Below are 16,907 nucleotides of genomic sequence, written 5' to 3'. Positions count from 1 at the left end.
CCAACACAGACAAGTAAGTGAGCTGGACCTGCACGTGGCTCAGAAAGCCTGGATTCCTGGCCCAGGGGGGATGCCTTGTTATTTGGAGACAGGTCATGTTGACTTGGTTCAGTCCCTGCCTGTTCCTTGTATCTTTTAGCCCAGGAGTTCTTCCAGCACAAGCACCCTGGGGGCAGGGAACTGGACCCCTTCATTGGAGGGATCTTGTCACACTCCTCATGGGAGGGGCCCAGTGCTGTCACACAGCAGGTTCTCAGTGATCCTTGCTGAATGAATATGAGTGACAGATGCAGAGAGCTTTCTGTTCTAGCAACCCACGAACTTAGCTAGACTTGTTAGGAAGCCCCTCCAAATCCCACTCCCATCCCACACACTGGTCTCCCCCATCTGGCTGGAGGAAGACAGTGTGGGGACAGTGACGATGTCACTTTTACCTACCATTGTATGCCCAGAACCTAGCTCAGTACTTGGCAAACAGCAAATACTTAACCAATATTTGTTGAATGAATGAATGAATGAATGGATAAGTGAGTGGAGGCCAGAGTAAGCCTTCTTACCCTAGTTTTGGGATCTTGTAGGTGTGTTCTCAGCCGCTGGAGGGATTTGGAACTTCCCTTTGTAACTCATCTGGTCCTACCCAACCAGTAGGGTAAAGCACCACAAATATACCCTGTTATAAGAAACCCAACATGCAGGGATTTGCGGTTATTACGTATAAGGCATCCTCTGAAGTTTGCTGTCATCTGAACCTCCTGGTGTCCTTGGCAGTCTGTCTCACTAGGTTCTTGTCCCTTATTTCTTGTACTGTTGTGTGTGGGCAGTCAATGGACACTGGTAATTGTCATTCACGGTTGTATTTGGAACCATCGCCTCTGTGGGTTTTGGGTTTCACTGATCTCACCATCTCAGCTGCTTGTCCATTCCTAAAAGGCACCAGCTTCCAGAATGACTAGGGAATAGTTTGGACAGTGAGGGTCCTGTCTCTCACCCTCCCAGCAAGATGGTGTGATGGGGGCTGCCTGCTCTGTGACCTTGGGTACACCACTTCATCTCTCTGAGCCTCATCTCCGGGGCCCTTTCAGATCTTTAATTTCTTTAATTCTATGTCAGTACACTCAGGAGTGGGCATCCCAGAAGTGGATTGATTTTTAAGTTGGTATATGCTTTTCTGTGAAATTGTAGCTGTTTTTATCTTTAAACTTTTCATTTATGCTCCTGTCCTGAGTGTAAAAACAGCACCTGCTGTGAGAAATTCATATTTTGTGATTTATTGGGAGTATTATTATTATATCAGCAAATGGTAGGGCTTTTTTGTTAAATATGCTTTTAAAAGGCTTGCTGCATTCTCAAGTGTGATTTTATTACATCTTGGGGTGATTTTTTTCTCCATGAAGAGTAGATCTGTGATTTATAACAAACCTTCTCAATTGAGGCTGGTTGTGAAAGTATTCTATGGTGTTACATCACCCCCAAAGGATGCTCTGGTTACAGAAGCTTCTTGGTTTCTAAGCATATTGCAGAGGTGATCAAGCTGCAAGTTTCTTTCTAGAAACCAGGGCACCCTGAGACTAGTCATGCCTATGTCCAGCCACACTGAGGGGTCTTAAAAGGAAACGGCCCTTAGGGTTCACAAGCTCTGCACTCTTGTCATTTAGAGTAGGGATAATGAGGGCTCAGAGTGGAGAACTGACTTCCCCCAAGCAGAAGGCCTAAAGTACTACCCTTTGCTTCTCCCACATCCCACAGCAAATGTGAACCTTGGTGCACATACCCAAATCATTGCTCATGCCCGGAGCAGACACTTTCCCTGTTTCATGATTTGCTTTCCAAGTGCCACACGTTGGGAGGGCTGCTGCCAGTTCAGCCTTCCATCTAGCATCTACTTGCCCCAGGTATATTTGTTTTTCACCAGCTAGGCACTAATATCCAGCAGAGAGTTTATTGGCATAATTTCTCCAGAAAGAGGCTGGAAGACTTTGCAAGTTCTAACTTTAACATGTTTATCAAGAGGGCCAAAGGACCACCCTTTCCCCTCCCATCATCACCACCAACCCCAATCAGGCTTTCGGCCACAGGAAGTCAGGGTGCACAGAGCAGAAACAGCAGAGGCCAAACTAGCAGGTGCCTGATACACTGTCAAATCAAGCAAGCAAGCAACCACCTGGGAGCCATCTTTGTTAAGGGCAAAATTAGCTGCTCAGGACACTGGAGGATACAGAAAAGACAGGACTATCTTGATTCTTCTGAAAGACTGAGGGAGGGGGTAGAGGGAGACTTCCCTTTTCTGTTTTCTGAGAAAACATGCAAAGAAAGGCTTCACAAACAACTAAGGTTACACAAGCAGCAGCATCTCCCAAGCTTCCCTTTTCAAAGATGGCCACCCCTGCTGTCCATTCAGAGGAGCACGCAGCAGAATCTACTGGGCGTGGAGAGACAGGCAGCAGGAGAGATTTAGCTTTCCACAAAGGCTGTTAGCTTTTTTTTTTCTTTTATTGATGGGATTTAAAGTGCATATAACTGAAGGCAAAGTCCAAGGCCTAGAGAAAGATATGAGGCCCCAGAGAGAGGCTCAGAGATTCTAAAGGCGGCAGAAGGATACCCACCTAAAAAGGCCACTTGAGCTGCAAAAAGGATGGGGCAAAGAGACAGAAAATGGGAAAAAGAGAAAAGGGGTGGGCGTGGGGAAGGGTTGGGGGAGGCATTTGGGAGGAAGAAGACAAATACCAGTTCAGAAATTCAGACAAAGTAAGTAGTAGGAGCTAGTTTATACCCCAGGTAGGAAAAGATGGGCTGACATTAAGGTAGGAACATTTGTTTTAGGAAATGTGAGAAGGGGAGAAATAAGAAAAGCCATGTCCTATGGCCATGCTGCAGCACCCACGGGCCCCTCAGATAGTGGCAGTAATGGTGGGGCTTCTCCAAGCCTCTGCCATGGTCTTCTCTGGAGACCCTGTGGGGTTCTAAGGAGACTCCATACAGCCAGGAGAAGGCCGTAGCTCAGGACCTTGATCTGAGGCCTCCCCAGAGTCCTCAGGGGATGACAGTGTCCCTTCGCTACTGGACCTCAGCCAGGCCCCACTCACCCACGCAGGCTGTGCCATCCTCATTGGGCTCGTATCCCTGACTGCACCTCTTGTTGGTCCGGCACCGGTAGCTTCCATACGTGTTGACACACACAGGCTTGTCTCGAGGACACACAAATGGGAACTGGATGCATTCGTTGGTGTCTAAAAAGCGAGGGGAACCACTCACCCGGGAGGTGTGGGGCAGTGAGTCCTTGCCCAGGCTCTGTTGTCCCACCCCCTCTGTGACCTTGGGCATGTCCCTTCTCTCTAGTTGAGGGCACTCGGGCATGGTCCTGGGTCTTCTACCTGTTACACTTTCTCTAGGTGTTCCCTCATACATGGATGACTCCAGTCTTCCTTTCTCCAGCCATAACCTCTCCAGGCTCTGGACTCAGGAATCTGTCTAACATGCATCTCAAACACAGTAGGTCCCAAATGGAACTCTAGATTGTCCACAGCCCTCAAACCTTGTCCACCTCCATTCCCATCTTCCCTAACTCAATCAGCACTACCATTATCCACCTAGCTGCTCACGCACAAATCAGGGCAATCTCCGCTGCCTCCCTTTCCCTTACTTCCTGCTCTTCTCTCCACCAGAAAAACCCTTCCTTTGGCCTGACTCTTGTCATCCTTCAGGTCTCATCCCATAGGCCCTCTTCCTGACTACTCTGTCGAGAACAGTCTCCAGAGAGTGAAAGCGTTCTCAACTGTCCTGCTGTCAGGTCATGTGCTTGTGGCTTGTCTCCCACTGGAACGAATGCCCTGCAGGGCAGGTGTTTGGCCTGCACTCCTAGCACCCTGCATGGGGCCTGGGGTGGAGGAGGCATCATCTGCTGGGTGATGAAAAGAAAGAGGCAGCCGGGCTGGTGATCTCACAGGGTCCCTCAGGTGTAGTACACATTACTGTGTACATGCATGGCCTGTTTGGAGTGGCCAGGATGGGGACAGGGAGAGCTGTGGGACTAAATTCCTCCTCAAGCCACGCTGAGAGCTGTACTCCGCCACTTCCCCTCCTGTGGTCCTTACCCCCTGCAGTGCCCTCCGTCAGAACACTTTGTTTCTTCTTCGCCTGGTGAATTCCTCATCACCCTCAGGTCTCAGCTTAGATTTTGCTTTCTCTGGGGTGGAGCCCCACCTTTGTGCTTCCACACTCTCTGCCCCTTCCACCTCCCCAGACCTGCTCACACTGTGTGGTCACCGCTGTTTACTTGTGTGCCTTTCCCATTGGCTCCAAGCTCCCTGAGGGCAGGGACTGTCTGTTCCCTCTTGTATCTCTGTAGCAAACCCATTTGTGTGAGGCTGAGGAGCATGTGTAGCATGGACTTGGGAAGAATACTGCCTGAAGGTTCAAGGGCTGGAGGCGTCCTCGACCTGACCCCTCATTGTAGGTCATTGGGATGGAAGACACGGGTTGAGGGTCTTCTGGATGCTGAGTCTCTAGGCTGCTCCTCTCCCACTCCAGGCCCTTGGGGGACTTTCAGAAGGTCATTGGGCCCTCATGGAGCTGCCATCCTGTCAGTGCTGTGACTACCTGCACCCCTGCTCCCCTCCATTCCTGCACAAGGCTGCAATCTGTCTTCCGTACTGTGACCATACTCCACACCTTGGTTTGCTTCAATGCCCCCTGGCAATCCCCACCTGTGTCTGCCAGCCTCCTTGCTTGCTCTCCCACTGGCTGGCCAAGTTGAAGCTACCAGACCTCCATGGAAGATGTGTGCTCACCCCAGCCACCCCAGCCCAGTAGCCAGGTCTCCCTGTGGGCACTGTGTAGGCAGTTGGGTGTCTCCTCCACATGCTCATTCTCTCCATCCTCATGGCAGGGGAGCACTGTCAGTTCCCCCAGCTGCACTGATTCAGCCTGCTGGTTGCTAATATCACTTACACCTCAGCGAGTGACATGGTGGTTGTCTTGGCATCTGGAGCCCCAGGGACAAACACCATGCTCCCCATCCCACCTTTCCTCCCCATCTACACCTTGAGCCTTGCCGTGGCTCAGGCTGATATTCCTCAGGGAGGCTCTGGCCTCTGCCCCATCCCATGGCACCTGCAGGCAACTCACCCATGCAATGGCCGTTTTCCTGCTGGGAGAATCCTTGGCCGCACTGCAAAGTGGGCAGAAGCAGAGACACTAGTGAGCTCAGATCTCATCTCGGTCCCCTCCTAGTCACAGATGCTCTTGTCACCCTGATTCCTGAATGAGTGCTCTTAGCTCTAGGCCTGGGAGGAGCCCCTCCCTGCCAAGGCCCCTCCCTGCCAAGACCCCTTCCGTTGCACTTAGAGTAGAAGATGGGGAAGGCTGAGGACAGATTTAGCCCAGAGACCTGCTCATTTCCCTCGTGGGGCACACATGTACCTGAGCTGGGACACCTAACAGAATCTGTCCTTCCTGTGGCATAACCCTGAAACCGAGGCTGCGTCTCGGCCAAGGCAAAGTGTAATGAGGGCTGAGAGAAGCTTTCTGAGGTCTGCTTCCACCCCACACTCCCTTCTCCCTTCTCTGAGAACCTTCCCCACCATGGGTATCTGCAAGCCAGGCTATGGCCCTCCTCTCCGGCCAGGCTGGCTGGATGAGTGGTGGACATCCCAGCAGGTATGAATCAAAGGCCTTGTGGCTAGAATTTGAACTAACAGAGATTTGGGAGCCAGGCTGTGGGAGTTTGCTGTTTGGGGGTTTCAGGGACAGCAGCCTGGTGGCACAACAGGAGACTTGAAATATAACACTTTACGCAAGTCAGGAAATGTCAACAGTACACATGGAAGAATGGGGGGAGCAGGTGGGGGTTGCTGGGGAAGGGTAATGCCCCCCCAAAGCCAGTGTGCTAATGACAAAGGTCCTTGAGCTCCTGGGGGTGAGGCCACCCAGCTGTCAGGGTTCCTACTCATCCTGGGTTTTCCCTTGGATTTCCTCTCCTCTGTGTGAGTTTAAGTGGGTTCTTTGCAACCAAGTGATTGCTATGACTCTGGGAAGCAGTCCAGAGCTATGCCTCCAAGAGTCCCCAGAGGCCCTGCTCCACCTGCAGAGGCGACAGGAGGCTTATCAGAAACTCGGGGAGATCCAGAGGTAACACAGAAGACTTGAGGTTACTTCCTAACTCTGCTTACAGCTGGCTGTTGTTGCCTTGGTGAGTTCTCTCTTGGTCTCGGTTTTCCTCCTTTGTAGAATGCATGCAAAAATACTTGCCCTTACAAATAGTTCTGTGAGGAGCAGAAGAGATGTGGTTGTGATACCACTGTGCAAACTACAAATGGAGGGATCATTAGGAAGCCTGCCCTTTGCTAAGATTTCCATCATTGGAGAGTCAAAATCTGCAGGTACCTGGGAATCCAGCTTCAGCCAATGGAGTTGTGGGCAAGGCATGCTTTTCTGGTCCTGAGGCCCAGATGCTGTGGCTCACCTCCAGTGGGGCTGGGTCCTGAGGTCTGTCCTCATCCCGGGGGTAAGGGATCTCCAACACTGAGTTCATCTCCCCACTGGCCACGCTCCGGCTTGTCATCTTGCCATCTGGCCACGTCACCTCCACGCTGCTGGCTTCATCCTTCCCTGTGGGATGGAAGGAGAATGGAATTTAAATTCTATCTAATTAAAATTAATTTATATTTAAATAGCCACACATGGCTAGTGGCTACCAGCTACCATATTGGGCAGCACAGCTCTGGGACTTACATTCTGATGTATAGGCCAGTCAGTATGAGGCTGTTTTAGGAAAAAGGGTAAAGCCTGGTGGTGAGCAGGTTGACTTTGGTACCCTGGGTTCAAATCTTGGCTCTATCACTTATCGGACATGTTGGGAAGAACACGGTGGAGGCTGGGCATCTGGCAGAGCTGAGGACAAATCCCAGCTCTGCAGATGACCTGCTACTTAATTGCTGGCATGTCACTTTTGTGTTTTCACTTATACATATTTGTTTATAGCCTGCTAGGGGCTAGGCTTTCTTTTATCACTGGGAATGTCCCAGTTTTGAGGAGCTTTCACTCTAGTGGGGATAAACAGGTAAGCAGATGCACAAAACAATAATGTGAGATATTGACAAGTCTGTGAAGAAAAGAAAAATAGGGCCACAGTACAAAGGGGAACTGGGGGTTGACTGGGGGCCTATTCTGGTTAGGGGGGCCAGGGACAGTCTCTTGGAGAGAAGGCACTTGAGCTGAGCTCTAAATAACAGCCAAGGCTGTAAAGAACGAGAAGGTGAAGGGCACAGGAGAAAGACCATTCTACAGAGCTGAGATGTTTACAAACACTAATGGTGAAGCTCAGAGAGTATTCACGGTGAATGCATCCACACACATCCTTAAAATAGTAGTTACATCACTGGTAGAAAGCAGGCTGGAAAGATTGGTCAGGTGTTTAGGGATTGTCGGAGTTGGCTCCATCTCTCTACTTAAGGCAACGGCCGTCACTGGTCAGGCTGATTGTGGTGGATCGGGCTGGGGAGGCGGGTGAGCTGGACCTCCCCTGCAGGGAGAGGCTGTTCTGGTCAGTCAGCTGGGAAAGAGTGCAGTGCTGAGCACAGGTAGGAGATATACATAGCATATACAGATACTCTCAGAAAACAAGTGATACTGGAAGGAGCTGTTGAATTTATGGTGGCTTTTGGTCATTATTGTCCACCAATAGAATTTATAGTGATAGTCCCATGGGAGCAGAGAGTAGTCTGTGAAACATGTGTAAAGAGGGTTCCCATAATTTGGAAAAGGGTTGAAAGCTGTGTCTGGACTTTGAGGGGGCCTATGTGTAGGTGTGGAGGTCTGTTCTGGGGTCGGGGGCCGAAACTACATGGGGTACAAGGGCCCAGTCCCAGCACATCAGTATGGGGCTCTCAGAGGAGGTGGCACCTTGCTAGCTGTGTCCCCCAGCTTCCTGATCCACTCTGGTTTCCTTTTGCCTCACTGCTGCGAGTTAATGAGGGCAGGGACCAGCTGCCACACTCCAGAAAAATTCTCCTGTTTACCTCATATACCAGGCAGTGGCTCCTGGAGCAGAGACCCCCACCCTGAGCACCAGGCAGCTTCTCTTCCCTCAGAGACTCTCCCCTTCCAGGCCCGGCCTTACTGGTTCTGGGGTTTACTTTTTTAAGCCAGAAAACAATTCTCATAAACGCCTATTACCCTACTCCCTCCTTCTACAATAATTCCTTTTGGGGAAGGGGTGTGGAAATGGGATTGGAGCAGGGGTGTCATCTGCAGACTTTTCTGTTTTGAAGTCGTCTCTTAAAGAGGGTTTGGCATTTTTAGGGTGTTACAGTTCCCAAATTAAGTGGCATATGTACAAAGTAAACATGTTTCCATCAAAAAAAGGAGACAAAGAGCAGCAAATGTTTCTCACCTAAGCCAACAGAACAGCTACATGAATACATTTTCCAGCCTGACTGAAGTGCCACAAATAACTCAAAAGAGTTGTCAAATATTCATAGACGATCACAAATTTACATCCTGTATTTGCAGCATGGAGTTTTGAGCACTGCTTTCTCCCTCCAGACCCAGGGAGGCTCAGGGGCTGACATAATGAAGCCAAGGACCACAGGTCTCAAGAGAACTCCCTGCTCTGCTGTTGATTATTCTGTTGCCTTGGGCACCCCTTGGTGCCCGAGTTTCCTCATCTGTAAGATTGGGGTGTGACCTAGTCCTTCTGCCTTGGACTGTGAGCCCTGCCCTGGATGACTGTGACCCTTAGCAGGGTTGTTTAGGCATGGGGGACAGTCTGCAGGTCTCAAAGGGTTTTCACTCTTTGGCAATAATACAGGGGTACAGGTACCCCAAACTGTACCAGGAGATTCTTGCTGCCAGCACATTGGATCCTCACGGCAGTACCAGGAGGAAGGTACTAGTTTTATACTTTCCATTCTAGAGATGAGGGAGTTGAGACTTGGAGATGTGACATGAATGGCTCGTAGTTACGTAGCTAGGGAACGTCTGACCCCCAAGCCCGTGTCTGCTCTGCCCTTGTTCCTGCTGCCCACCCCACCCTCAGTCCCACCAGAGGCCACACATTATGGAGGGATCTGGGACTTCACGGGAAGGAGACAGACCCAGGCCCCATCCTGAGGAGCTGAGTCTGGAGGGCAGTGAACACAGTGGCTGTTATAATAAGCTGGGAAAGGGCAGCCATAGCATTGGGACCATTTGTGAGAGAGGCAGATGTTAAAAGTCATTTCATTTAGGTACTGCAGTAGGAATAAGAGATTGTGAGGCAGGGAAGGGAAGAAAGGAACATTCCAGGCAGGGTGCACAGCATGGGCAAAGCTACAGAGGTATGAAAAGGGCCCAAGTGTTTGAAGATCAGGGAGAAGTTCAAAGTCGGGGAAGCAGAGTATGAGAATGTGTGTTAGGTGGGTGGGTGGGAGAGGATATGGGGAGGAATTGTGGAGTCTTTATCTGGGTGGCCAACTTGAATTCTCCTGTCTACTTTGCAAGACAGGCATTTTATCCCCACTCTCCACATGTAGACACTTAAGCTTGACAAGGTGAAGTGACTTGCAGGGGACTAAGCTAGGACCGGAATTCCAGGCTCCTGTCCCCAGGCCTGGCTGTTTCCTTTGCCCCAGATGTCTCAGGTCTTCACGCAGCCACACAAGTGAGTGGGCCCAGCTCCCAGACACTGCACAAGGGCAGCCTTTAAGCTGGCCTGTCTTCCAGGCCCGTGTGTCGGGGACCTGGTCAGCGAGCAGAGGAGACCCCATTAACCAGCACAGCTGGGAGGTCAAGAGCAGCAGGGAGTTGCCCCTGGCAGCTTTTAAAGGACAAGGCCAAGGAGGCACAGATAATTGCTCTTTTCAGAAGAATTACAAGCAAAACAGATGGTGGGAATACAGTTGGTGGAATATTTTTGCACTTTAATAAAGCAATTTTTATGTGGGCCATTGAATTTTCCTTCCCTAAATGAGCACCAGCCGGCTTGGAGGCAGCTCTGAGTCACTTGCAGACAATTAGCTGAAAGAAAGGCGGTGTGTGTGTGTGGTGGTGGTGGTGGGGTGTACCATCAGTGCCTGGGGTGGGCTGGCTGAGTGGGTGAGCCCCCCAGTAGAGGCTGGCAGAGGCAAGGAGATGACTGGCGCCTGTTGCCATTTTCTGGTTTGGTTGAGCAGTCTCAGCTGTCTGCTAGGAAACAGAGCCAGAGTGTGGGATATGCAGGGGTGGGTATGAGTAGCTAGGAGGTAGGTTTGGAGCGACCAGGTGCAGTGAAGCAGTCAAGAAGCGCTGAGAGCAGAAACACTTACTATGATTGTGGCAGGCCATCTGCACCAGGAGGAGCAGGGAAAGGCTGGAGCAGGATGGAGAGAGGCTGTGGAACAGGCCAGGGGCTCCACTGAGCAGGGGTGGGTAGGGTGGGGCTGATGCCCAGGAAGGACAGCTCCACAACATGAGGTGCGGAGCTCTCTGCACAGCACAGCAGGCTGGGCTTCCCCAGACAGTGAAACATCCAGCGAGGTCCCTGAGCAGTCCCTGTGTGATGTGATGCAGCCCGGACCCTCGGGAGAACACCTGTAGGTCTGAGAAGCTGAGTCCTGGGACCACAGCTCTGTGCTGACCAAGCAAGGCCTGCCACACTGGGCACGTCCCCAGCCAGCACAGGGATGAGGTGGACGGTACATGAGGGGAAGGCAGGAGGTGGTCTGCTGAGAGCACATATGCACCCACACACATGTCCACGTACCACATGCTCACCACACCTTGCTGCCAAGTCAGGAGGAGGCAGGGGGTGATTTGTGGAGGGAGGCTGGGAGCAGGGTCAGCTGGGCAAGGCAGGGCTTTCTTGCATTCACGTTCTGGTCAGGCCCTGTCTCACCCCAAACTCCAAGAAGCAAATTGCTTAGGATTGGAACCATCGGACTATCTGTCAATAGGAGACTTGTTAAATAAATTACAAATGCCACCACACAAGGAAGTACAGCGCAGCACTGGAGGAAAATATAGGAGATACATGCAGACTTGGAAGGATGTCCAGGATATATTATTAAGAGAAAAAGGAAGCAGGTTTGGGAATAATAGGAAGAGTATACAGTTGATCCTTGAACAACACAGGTTTGAACTGTTGGGCCCACTTACATGCAGATCTTTTTCACAAATATATTGGGACATTTTTTGGAGATTTGTGATTATTTGAAAAATATTTTCTCTAGTTCACTTTATGGAAGAACAGTATATAATACACAGTACATGCCAGACATGTGTTCCTCGACTGGTATCGGTAAGGCTTCTGGTCAATAGCAGACTACCAGCGGTTAAATTTTTGGGGAGTCAAAAGTTATACTTGGATTTCTGACTGTACAGGGGGCTGCTGCCCCTAAGCCCTGCATTGTTCAGGGATCAACAGTAATAATTTTGAAAAGTGGCAAGGAGTACTTATCTACCAATGTGCTCCTTTGTATGTTGTGAAAATGAATGCATGAAACTGGGAAGAGGCCACCCTGACCGCCTTATTTAAAGCTGCTCCCGGCCTCCCCACAACTCCTGGTCCTCTTACCATGTTCTGCATTTCCTTTCTTCATAGCCCTGAACATTGAACTTTTTATTTACCTAGTTATTATGTTATTACATATTATCTGTTCCTCCTCCTTCCACTAGAAGCTTTGCCTACTGATCATCTCATAGTAGGTGCTCAGGAAATAAGTACTGATTCAGTGAATCAAGTGGTATGGGGTAGGGGTAATGGAAAAGGGAGAACAGGTTACTTTCTACTGAATATTCCATAGTGGTGAGATTATGGGCTATTTTTAGTTGCTTTTTTATGATGTGATATTTTCTAATTTTCCTATAACCCATACACATACACATTATTCTTCCAATCAGAAAAAAAATTAAATCCTTCTAAGAACAACTGCAAGTGAGGCTCTCCCTGCAGGCTCCTGGTGCCAGGGGACTGCCTCTGCTAGTGGCTCCTGGGTGTCTTTCCAGCCCTGCCTCCCACAGCACACCTGGCTTTGGCTTCCTGCCTCTGTTCTGTCTGCCCCTCCAGCCTGGCTCGGGTCCCCCCTCACTTCAGCACTGGCCTCCATCTCTGGGCTCCACTCCCACCTGTTCCTGTACTGTGGACATGCTGGGCCTTTGTTCAAGCCAGCCCCGCCGTTGGGATGCTCTCCTGAGCACCCACTCACACCTTCTAAATTCCTGCCATCCTTCTAGACCTAGCGCTAGGCCCACTTCCTGGGAAAGCCACCCCAGAGTAGAACTAATTTCTCCTGCCCAGCCCTCTCACAGGCACTGGGCCTGCAAGATGGCACTTCCAAAGCTGCCCTGTGTGCTGGTTCCTGAGTCCATCTGCCTCTTGCTCTGGCCTGTGAGCCTGGAGAGCAGGGAGCATCTCTTCTTTGTCTCATGTGTCTCTGTCCCACATCTCTCCGTGCCTCTTGGTCCCCTCCCTCAGTCTGTCTGTCTCCCCACTGTTCTCGCCTCCCTCAACCCTTCCTTCCAGGAGGCCTTTCCCATCTCCTCCCATCCCACTGCTGGCTGCTCCCTCTAGCGGGAAGGCCAGCTCTGTGCTCCATTCACAAAGGAGATCCTCATGGATGTGCAGCCTTGGAACTGCAGGGCTGGAGCCCGGCTGCCCTTCACTGTGCCCCGGGCTGCTGGCCCTGCAGCCTGCTGAGCCACCTTGGTGTGTCTCACCACCAGGCCCAAGGCAGTGGCCGATCCCCAAGAGCAGCCTTCTTGCAGTGCTTCTCTGGGAGTGGATCTTGGTAAGAGAGAGAGGAGCCTGCAGGGAGATACGTAGAGCACTTTAAGCCGGAGTTCAGACCCAGGACAAATCCCGTGGCCTTGCACATGAGCAAGAATCGGCCACCAGGAGGGGCTCCCAGCTAGCGGTGTCCATAACCCTGCAAGGGCGCACAGCTGTGAAGAGGCGCCAAGGCCTGTGGGCCCCTGGGATCCCATCAAATGACCGGCTGAGGCTGCTCAGTAGAAGAAGCAGTTCTGCCCTCTCAGCAGGGCCAGACACTGGCCAGAGAAGACACCCAGTGAGGCCCATAATCTGCATCTTAAAACCCATGGGATGTCCAGCCAGATACCTGGATAAACACCCACTATACCTGGATAAATGTCATCTTGGTGCTTGGATGGCCTCACCTGGGTCACCTGCTGCCTGAGGGGCTGTGGGTGTCCAGGAAGAGGGAGGCAGGGCTGGAGGGCGGCCCTGCTGGCCCCATCCAGAGCAGCCATGAGCCATAGAGTCACAGTGGTCAAGAGCTCAGACTATGATGCCCAAGGGGTTAGGTCCAAATCCAGCCTTCCCTGCTTTCTGGAGGTGTGATTTGGGGCAGGTTACTTAACCTCAGCCTCAGTTTCCTGGCCTGGGAAATGGAGGTCATGATTTATCATGCTGTGGTAAGAATGGAATGAGGTATCTGATGCAAAGCACATAGCCCAGTGCCTGGCACATACTAAGTGCTTGGTTAACATTGGTGACTGCTCTTTTACAAGAAAGACTCTGTATTTAAGTCATCTTGTACCTTTAGGGCCAGCATAGGAAATGGCTGCTTTAAAAGACTTAAACACTCCGACTGCAGGCAGACCCATCCAGGGTGAAATAGTCCAGGAACATGCTTATCAAACCACGCCTTTTTTGGGTCCCCAAAATATTTATCTTTTTCTTTTTCAGACTACATAAATACTATGTGGGCCTATAAAAACTGGAAAACATATAGAAGAAAATAAAGATTATATACTCAGGCAGGTCTGAATTTCAATCCCCCGCCTTGCCATTTACTTGTCATGTGACCTTGGGCAGGTTTCTTAATTGTCCTGACCCTCAGCTTTTCCTTTACAGAATGGGGATGAAGAATGCACATCTCACAGGGTGGTCATGAGGATGAAATGAAATAATAAGAGTGAACTGCTGCCGTGCCTGGAATGAGTAGGAGTTCCTACATTAACCCAGCCACTCAGAAAGAACCACTGTTCACACTTTTTGCATTTTCTTTCACTTTTTTTCTATACACATATGATGTGTGTATAATATCAACATATCCATATATATTTATTAATTGGAGACCATATTGGCTATTCTTTTCACAGTAATATTCAACCACCTTATGACATGCTGATAGGGGAGGGTGTTTGATTTTGAACCTGGGTATATCCGACTCAAATGCTTTCTTAACCATTGTGATTCAGTAAAGGCACTCTTGGCTCCCCCAGCATTGCTCAACATTTTTTCCATTATTGCCCCTCCTTTCAAGAAGGCTTTTTAGCCTTTTTTCCCCTAGTTCCCTCCCCCAAGCTTTTCTTTAAAAACATTATAGTTTGAAATAATTACAGATTCAGGAAGTTGCAAAGATAGTACAGAGAGGTCCTGTGTCTTTCGTCCTTCCCTCAGTGGTGACATCTTACATAACTACAGCACAATCTCAAAACCAGGAAAGCAACATTGGTACAATGTGTGCATATAGTTTTATGCTGTTCACACATAACTTCACACGTGTACATTTGTGCACCTACCACCACAATAAAGACCCAGAATGGCTCCATCACCACAAGGCCCTCCTGTGGGCTATCCCTTCACAGTCACCCCCACCCCTGTCCTTTTCACCATTCCCAACCCCCGGCAACCACTGATCTATGTTCTGCTTCTCTAATTTTGTCCTTTTGAGAATATTACATAAATGGACTCAACAGTATGTGACCTTTTGAGATTAGCCTTTTTTTCCACTCACCATTAATGCCCCCGAGAGTCATCCCAGTTGCTGCATGTGTCAATAGTTCATTCCTTTTTATTGCTGAGTAGTAGTCCATGGTGTAGATGGACCACAGTGTGCTGAACCATTAACCTACTGGAGGACAGCTAGGTTGTTTCCAGTGCGGTTTATTACAGATAAAGCTGCTGTGAACAATCTTGTATAGATTTTTATGTGGACATAAGTTTTCATTTGTCTGGGACAAATGCCCAGGAGTGCAATTGTCGCATAGTAGTTGTGTATTTGGCTTTTTGTTTTTAAAGAAACTACCAAATTATTTTCCAAAGTAGCTGTAACATTTTACAGTCTCACCAGCAATGAATGAGAGATCTAGTTTCTCCACATCCTTACCAGGATTTGGTATTGTCACGATTTTTATTTTAGCTGTTCTAATAGGTGTGTACTGATATCATTAATACTGCAGATATACTCTATATCTGTACCTTTTTACATACAAAAAAAATAGGATTTTTTTCACTTTCTGTCTCCCAGCCAATAACCAGTTTTACACCCTTGAGGGTGACATCACTCTCACTGAGAATGCATGGCTTCCCCAAGACTTCTAGCCAAGGGAAGGCCCCAGGGGTTTGGTGAGACTTTAATCACCAAGCCAGCTCCCAAGAGGCTAGGGAAACAGCTGGTTTAGACAAGTTAGGTGCAGGCCAATGTTTGAAGAACGAGGCCATAGCCTTGGACAAATGGAGGATTAAATACTCTGAGAGTGGGAGGTGAACTACAACAGAGGCACCTGAGTGGGGAGCCCTGCAAGGGGGCATGAAACTCCCTCTAGGGCTCAGGCTCCTCTCAGGGCAGGGCTGCCTCCAATAGCGGAGTTGGCCGCGGCTGTCACTGTACCGTGGTTCCTGGAAGCTGCTGGGCTGTGAGTCTGCCATCACTAAGCACACTGGGGATGCAGCTTCAGGACCTGCTGTCCTGACAACAGCTCACTTCCTGGCCCCTCCCCCGGTCCCGACTCACCTAAGCCAAAGTGTGCCACGGGCTCCATCTCGCACAGGTAGCCTGAGCCACCGTCGATGATCCTCAGGTGGGCCCCGCTCTTCTTGGTGTAGAGCACGACCTTAGCGCCCCTGGCGAAGGCCCCGAACCGGGTCCGAGGGACTACTCGCAGCCAGTTGTTGCTGAAGCCCTGTAGGGAGGGAGGCAGGCCCCAGCATCAGTCAGGCAGGCGTGAGGAGCAGCGAGGTAAGGGAAAAGAGGGGGAGAGGGAGACGAGGAAGAGAAGAAAAGGGGCAGAGGAGGGAGGGGAGGAAAAAGCCAACAGACCCAGGAAAGACAGTTTCGGGAGAAGTGCCAGTGGACAGCAGAGGGGCAAAGGGCTTCTCCCAGGAGGCAGCCTTTCTTAGAGGTTTACCGCACTGCTAGGAATTTATTTCCTTCCTCCAGGCCCTGGGGTTCCCATTTCCCACCATGCCTGTCAAGCAGCATCCGGGCTTCTCTGTGTTCACCCACCCTAGGCCCTGGAGAGTTCACTAGGCTGGGCTCTGTGGGCCCCAAGGTCCATGCCCACCTGGCTACCCTGGAATACAGACAGTGGCTGAGCCATGGACTCCCCGTGGGACAAGATGAGGTCCAGCATCCCATCTCCATCGAAGTCTGTCACCACGCCCCCTGCAACAACACAGACTTCACTTTGGCCACTGGCCAGGAGACCCACCAGGGAGAGAGGCTCTCAGCCAGTGTCATGTCGTGGGGTGTGTGCCTGAGGGTGGGAGGAAGAGAACATAGCACTGGGAAGACTGGGGCTTGAGGCCATCTCCACTGTTTTCTAGCAGCTGGCTCATGATAGGAATTCACAGGAGAGGGGTTCCTTTCCTTCTCCTGGACTTGCATGGAGATAATGCATGCAAATTACTCAGGCCACGAGGATTCTTCCTGATCTTTCTATTACTGTTTTTGTCAGTTTATCAAGTGTTTGCATATATACAGTCTCCTTTTGGTTCTCACTACAAACCAGAGAGGACAGGAGGGCAGATATAATTATCCCCATTTTATGGATGTGGAGAAGAAGCAGCAGCTTATCTAAGACCACAAAGCAAAGCAATGGCAGGGATGGGTCTTGGGAATCCTGATTGAGTGCTCTTTTTCTGACACGTGGCTGAATGACAAGAAGGGAGGGGTCTGACTGCAAAACCCCCACCCTCCCCTTTCTAT

General features: G+C 50.3%; 1 protein-coding gene across 4 annotated transcripts in view; it reads right to left on the bottom strand.

Annotated features, from left to right (window-relative positions):
- CRTAC1 (cartilage acidic protein 1) overlaps nt 1-16,907 on the bottom strand; it is a 147,780-nt gene that overhangs the window by 10,411 nt on the left and 120,462 nt on the right. For 3 of the 4 annotated variants that reach the window (XM_037015784.2, XM_037015781.2, XM_037015780.2), the window contains 5 exons: nt 16,264-16,364; nt 15,714-15,882; nt 6,461-6,606; nt 5,125-5,167; nt 3,084-3,227 (listed from right to left, as the gene is read on the bottom strand). In XM_037015784.2, the coding sequence (XP_036871679.2) occupies nt 3,084-3,227; nt 5,125-5,167; nt 6,461-6,606; nt 15,714-15,882; nt 16,264-16,364 (603 nt within the window). Of the gene's footprint in view, nt 1-1,983; nt 2,622-3,083; nt 3,228-5,124; nt 5,168-6,460; nt 6,607-15,713; nt 15,883-16,263; nt 16,365-16,907 lie in introns of those variants that run through there. The other variant, XM_037015783.2, reaches the window with a different exon arrangement.

Source organism: Manis javanica, chromosome 7, assembly GCF_040802235.1.
Source record: "Manis javanica isolate MJ-LG chromosome 7, MJ_LKY, whole genome shotgun sequence".
Taxonomy (NCBI): domain Eukaryota; kingdom Metazoa; phylum Chordata; class Mammalia; order Pholidota; family Manidae; genus Manis; species Manis javanica.
This window is presented reverse-complemented; position numbering and strand designations above follow the sequence as displayed.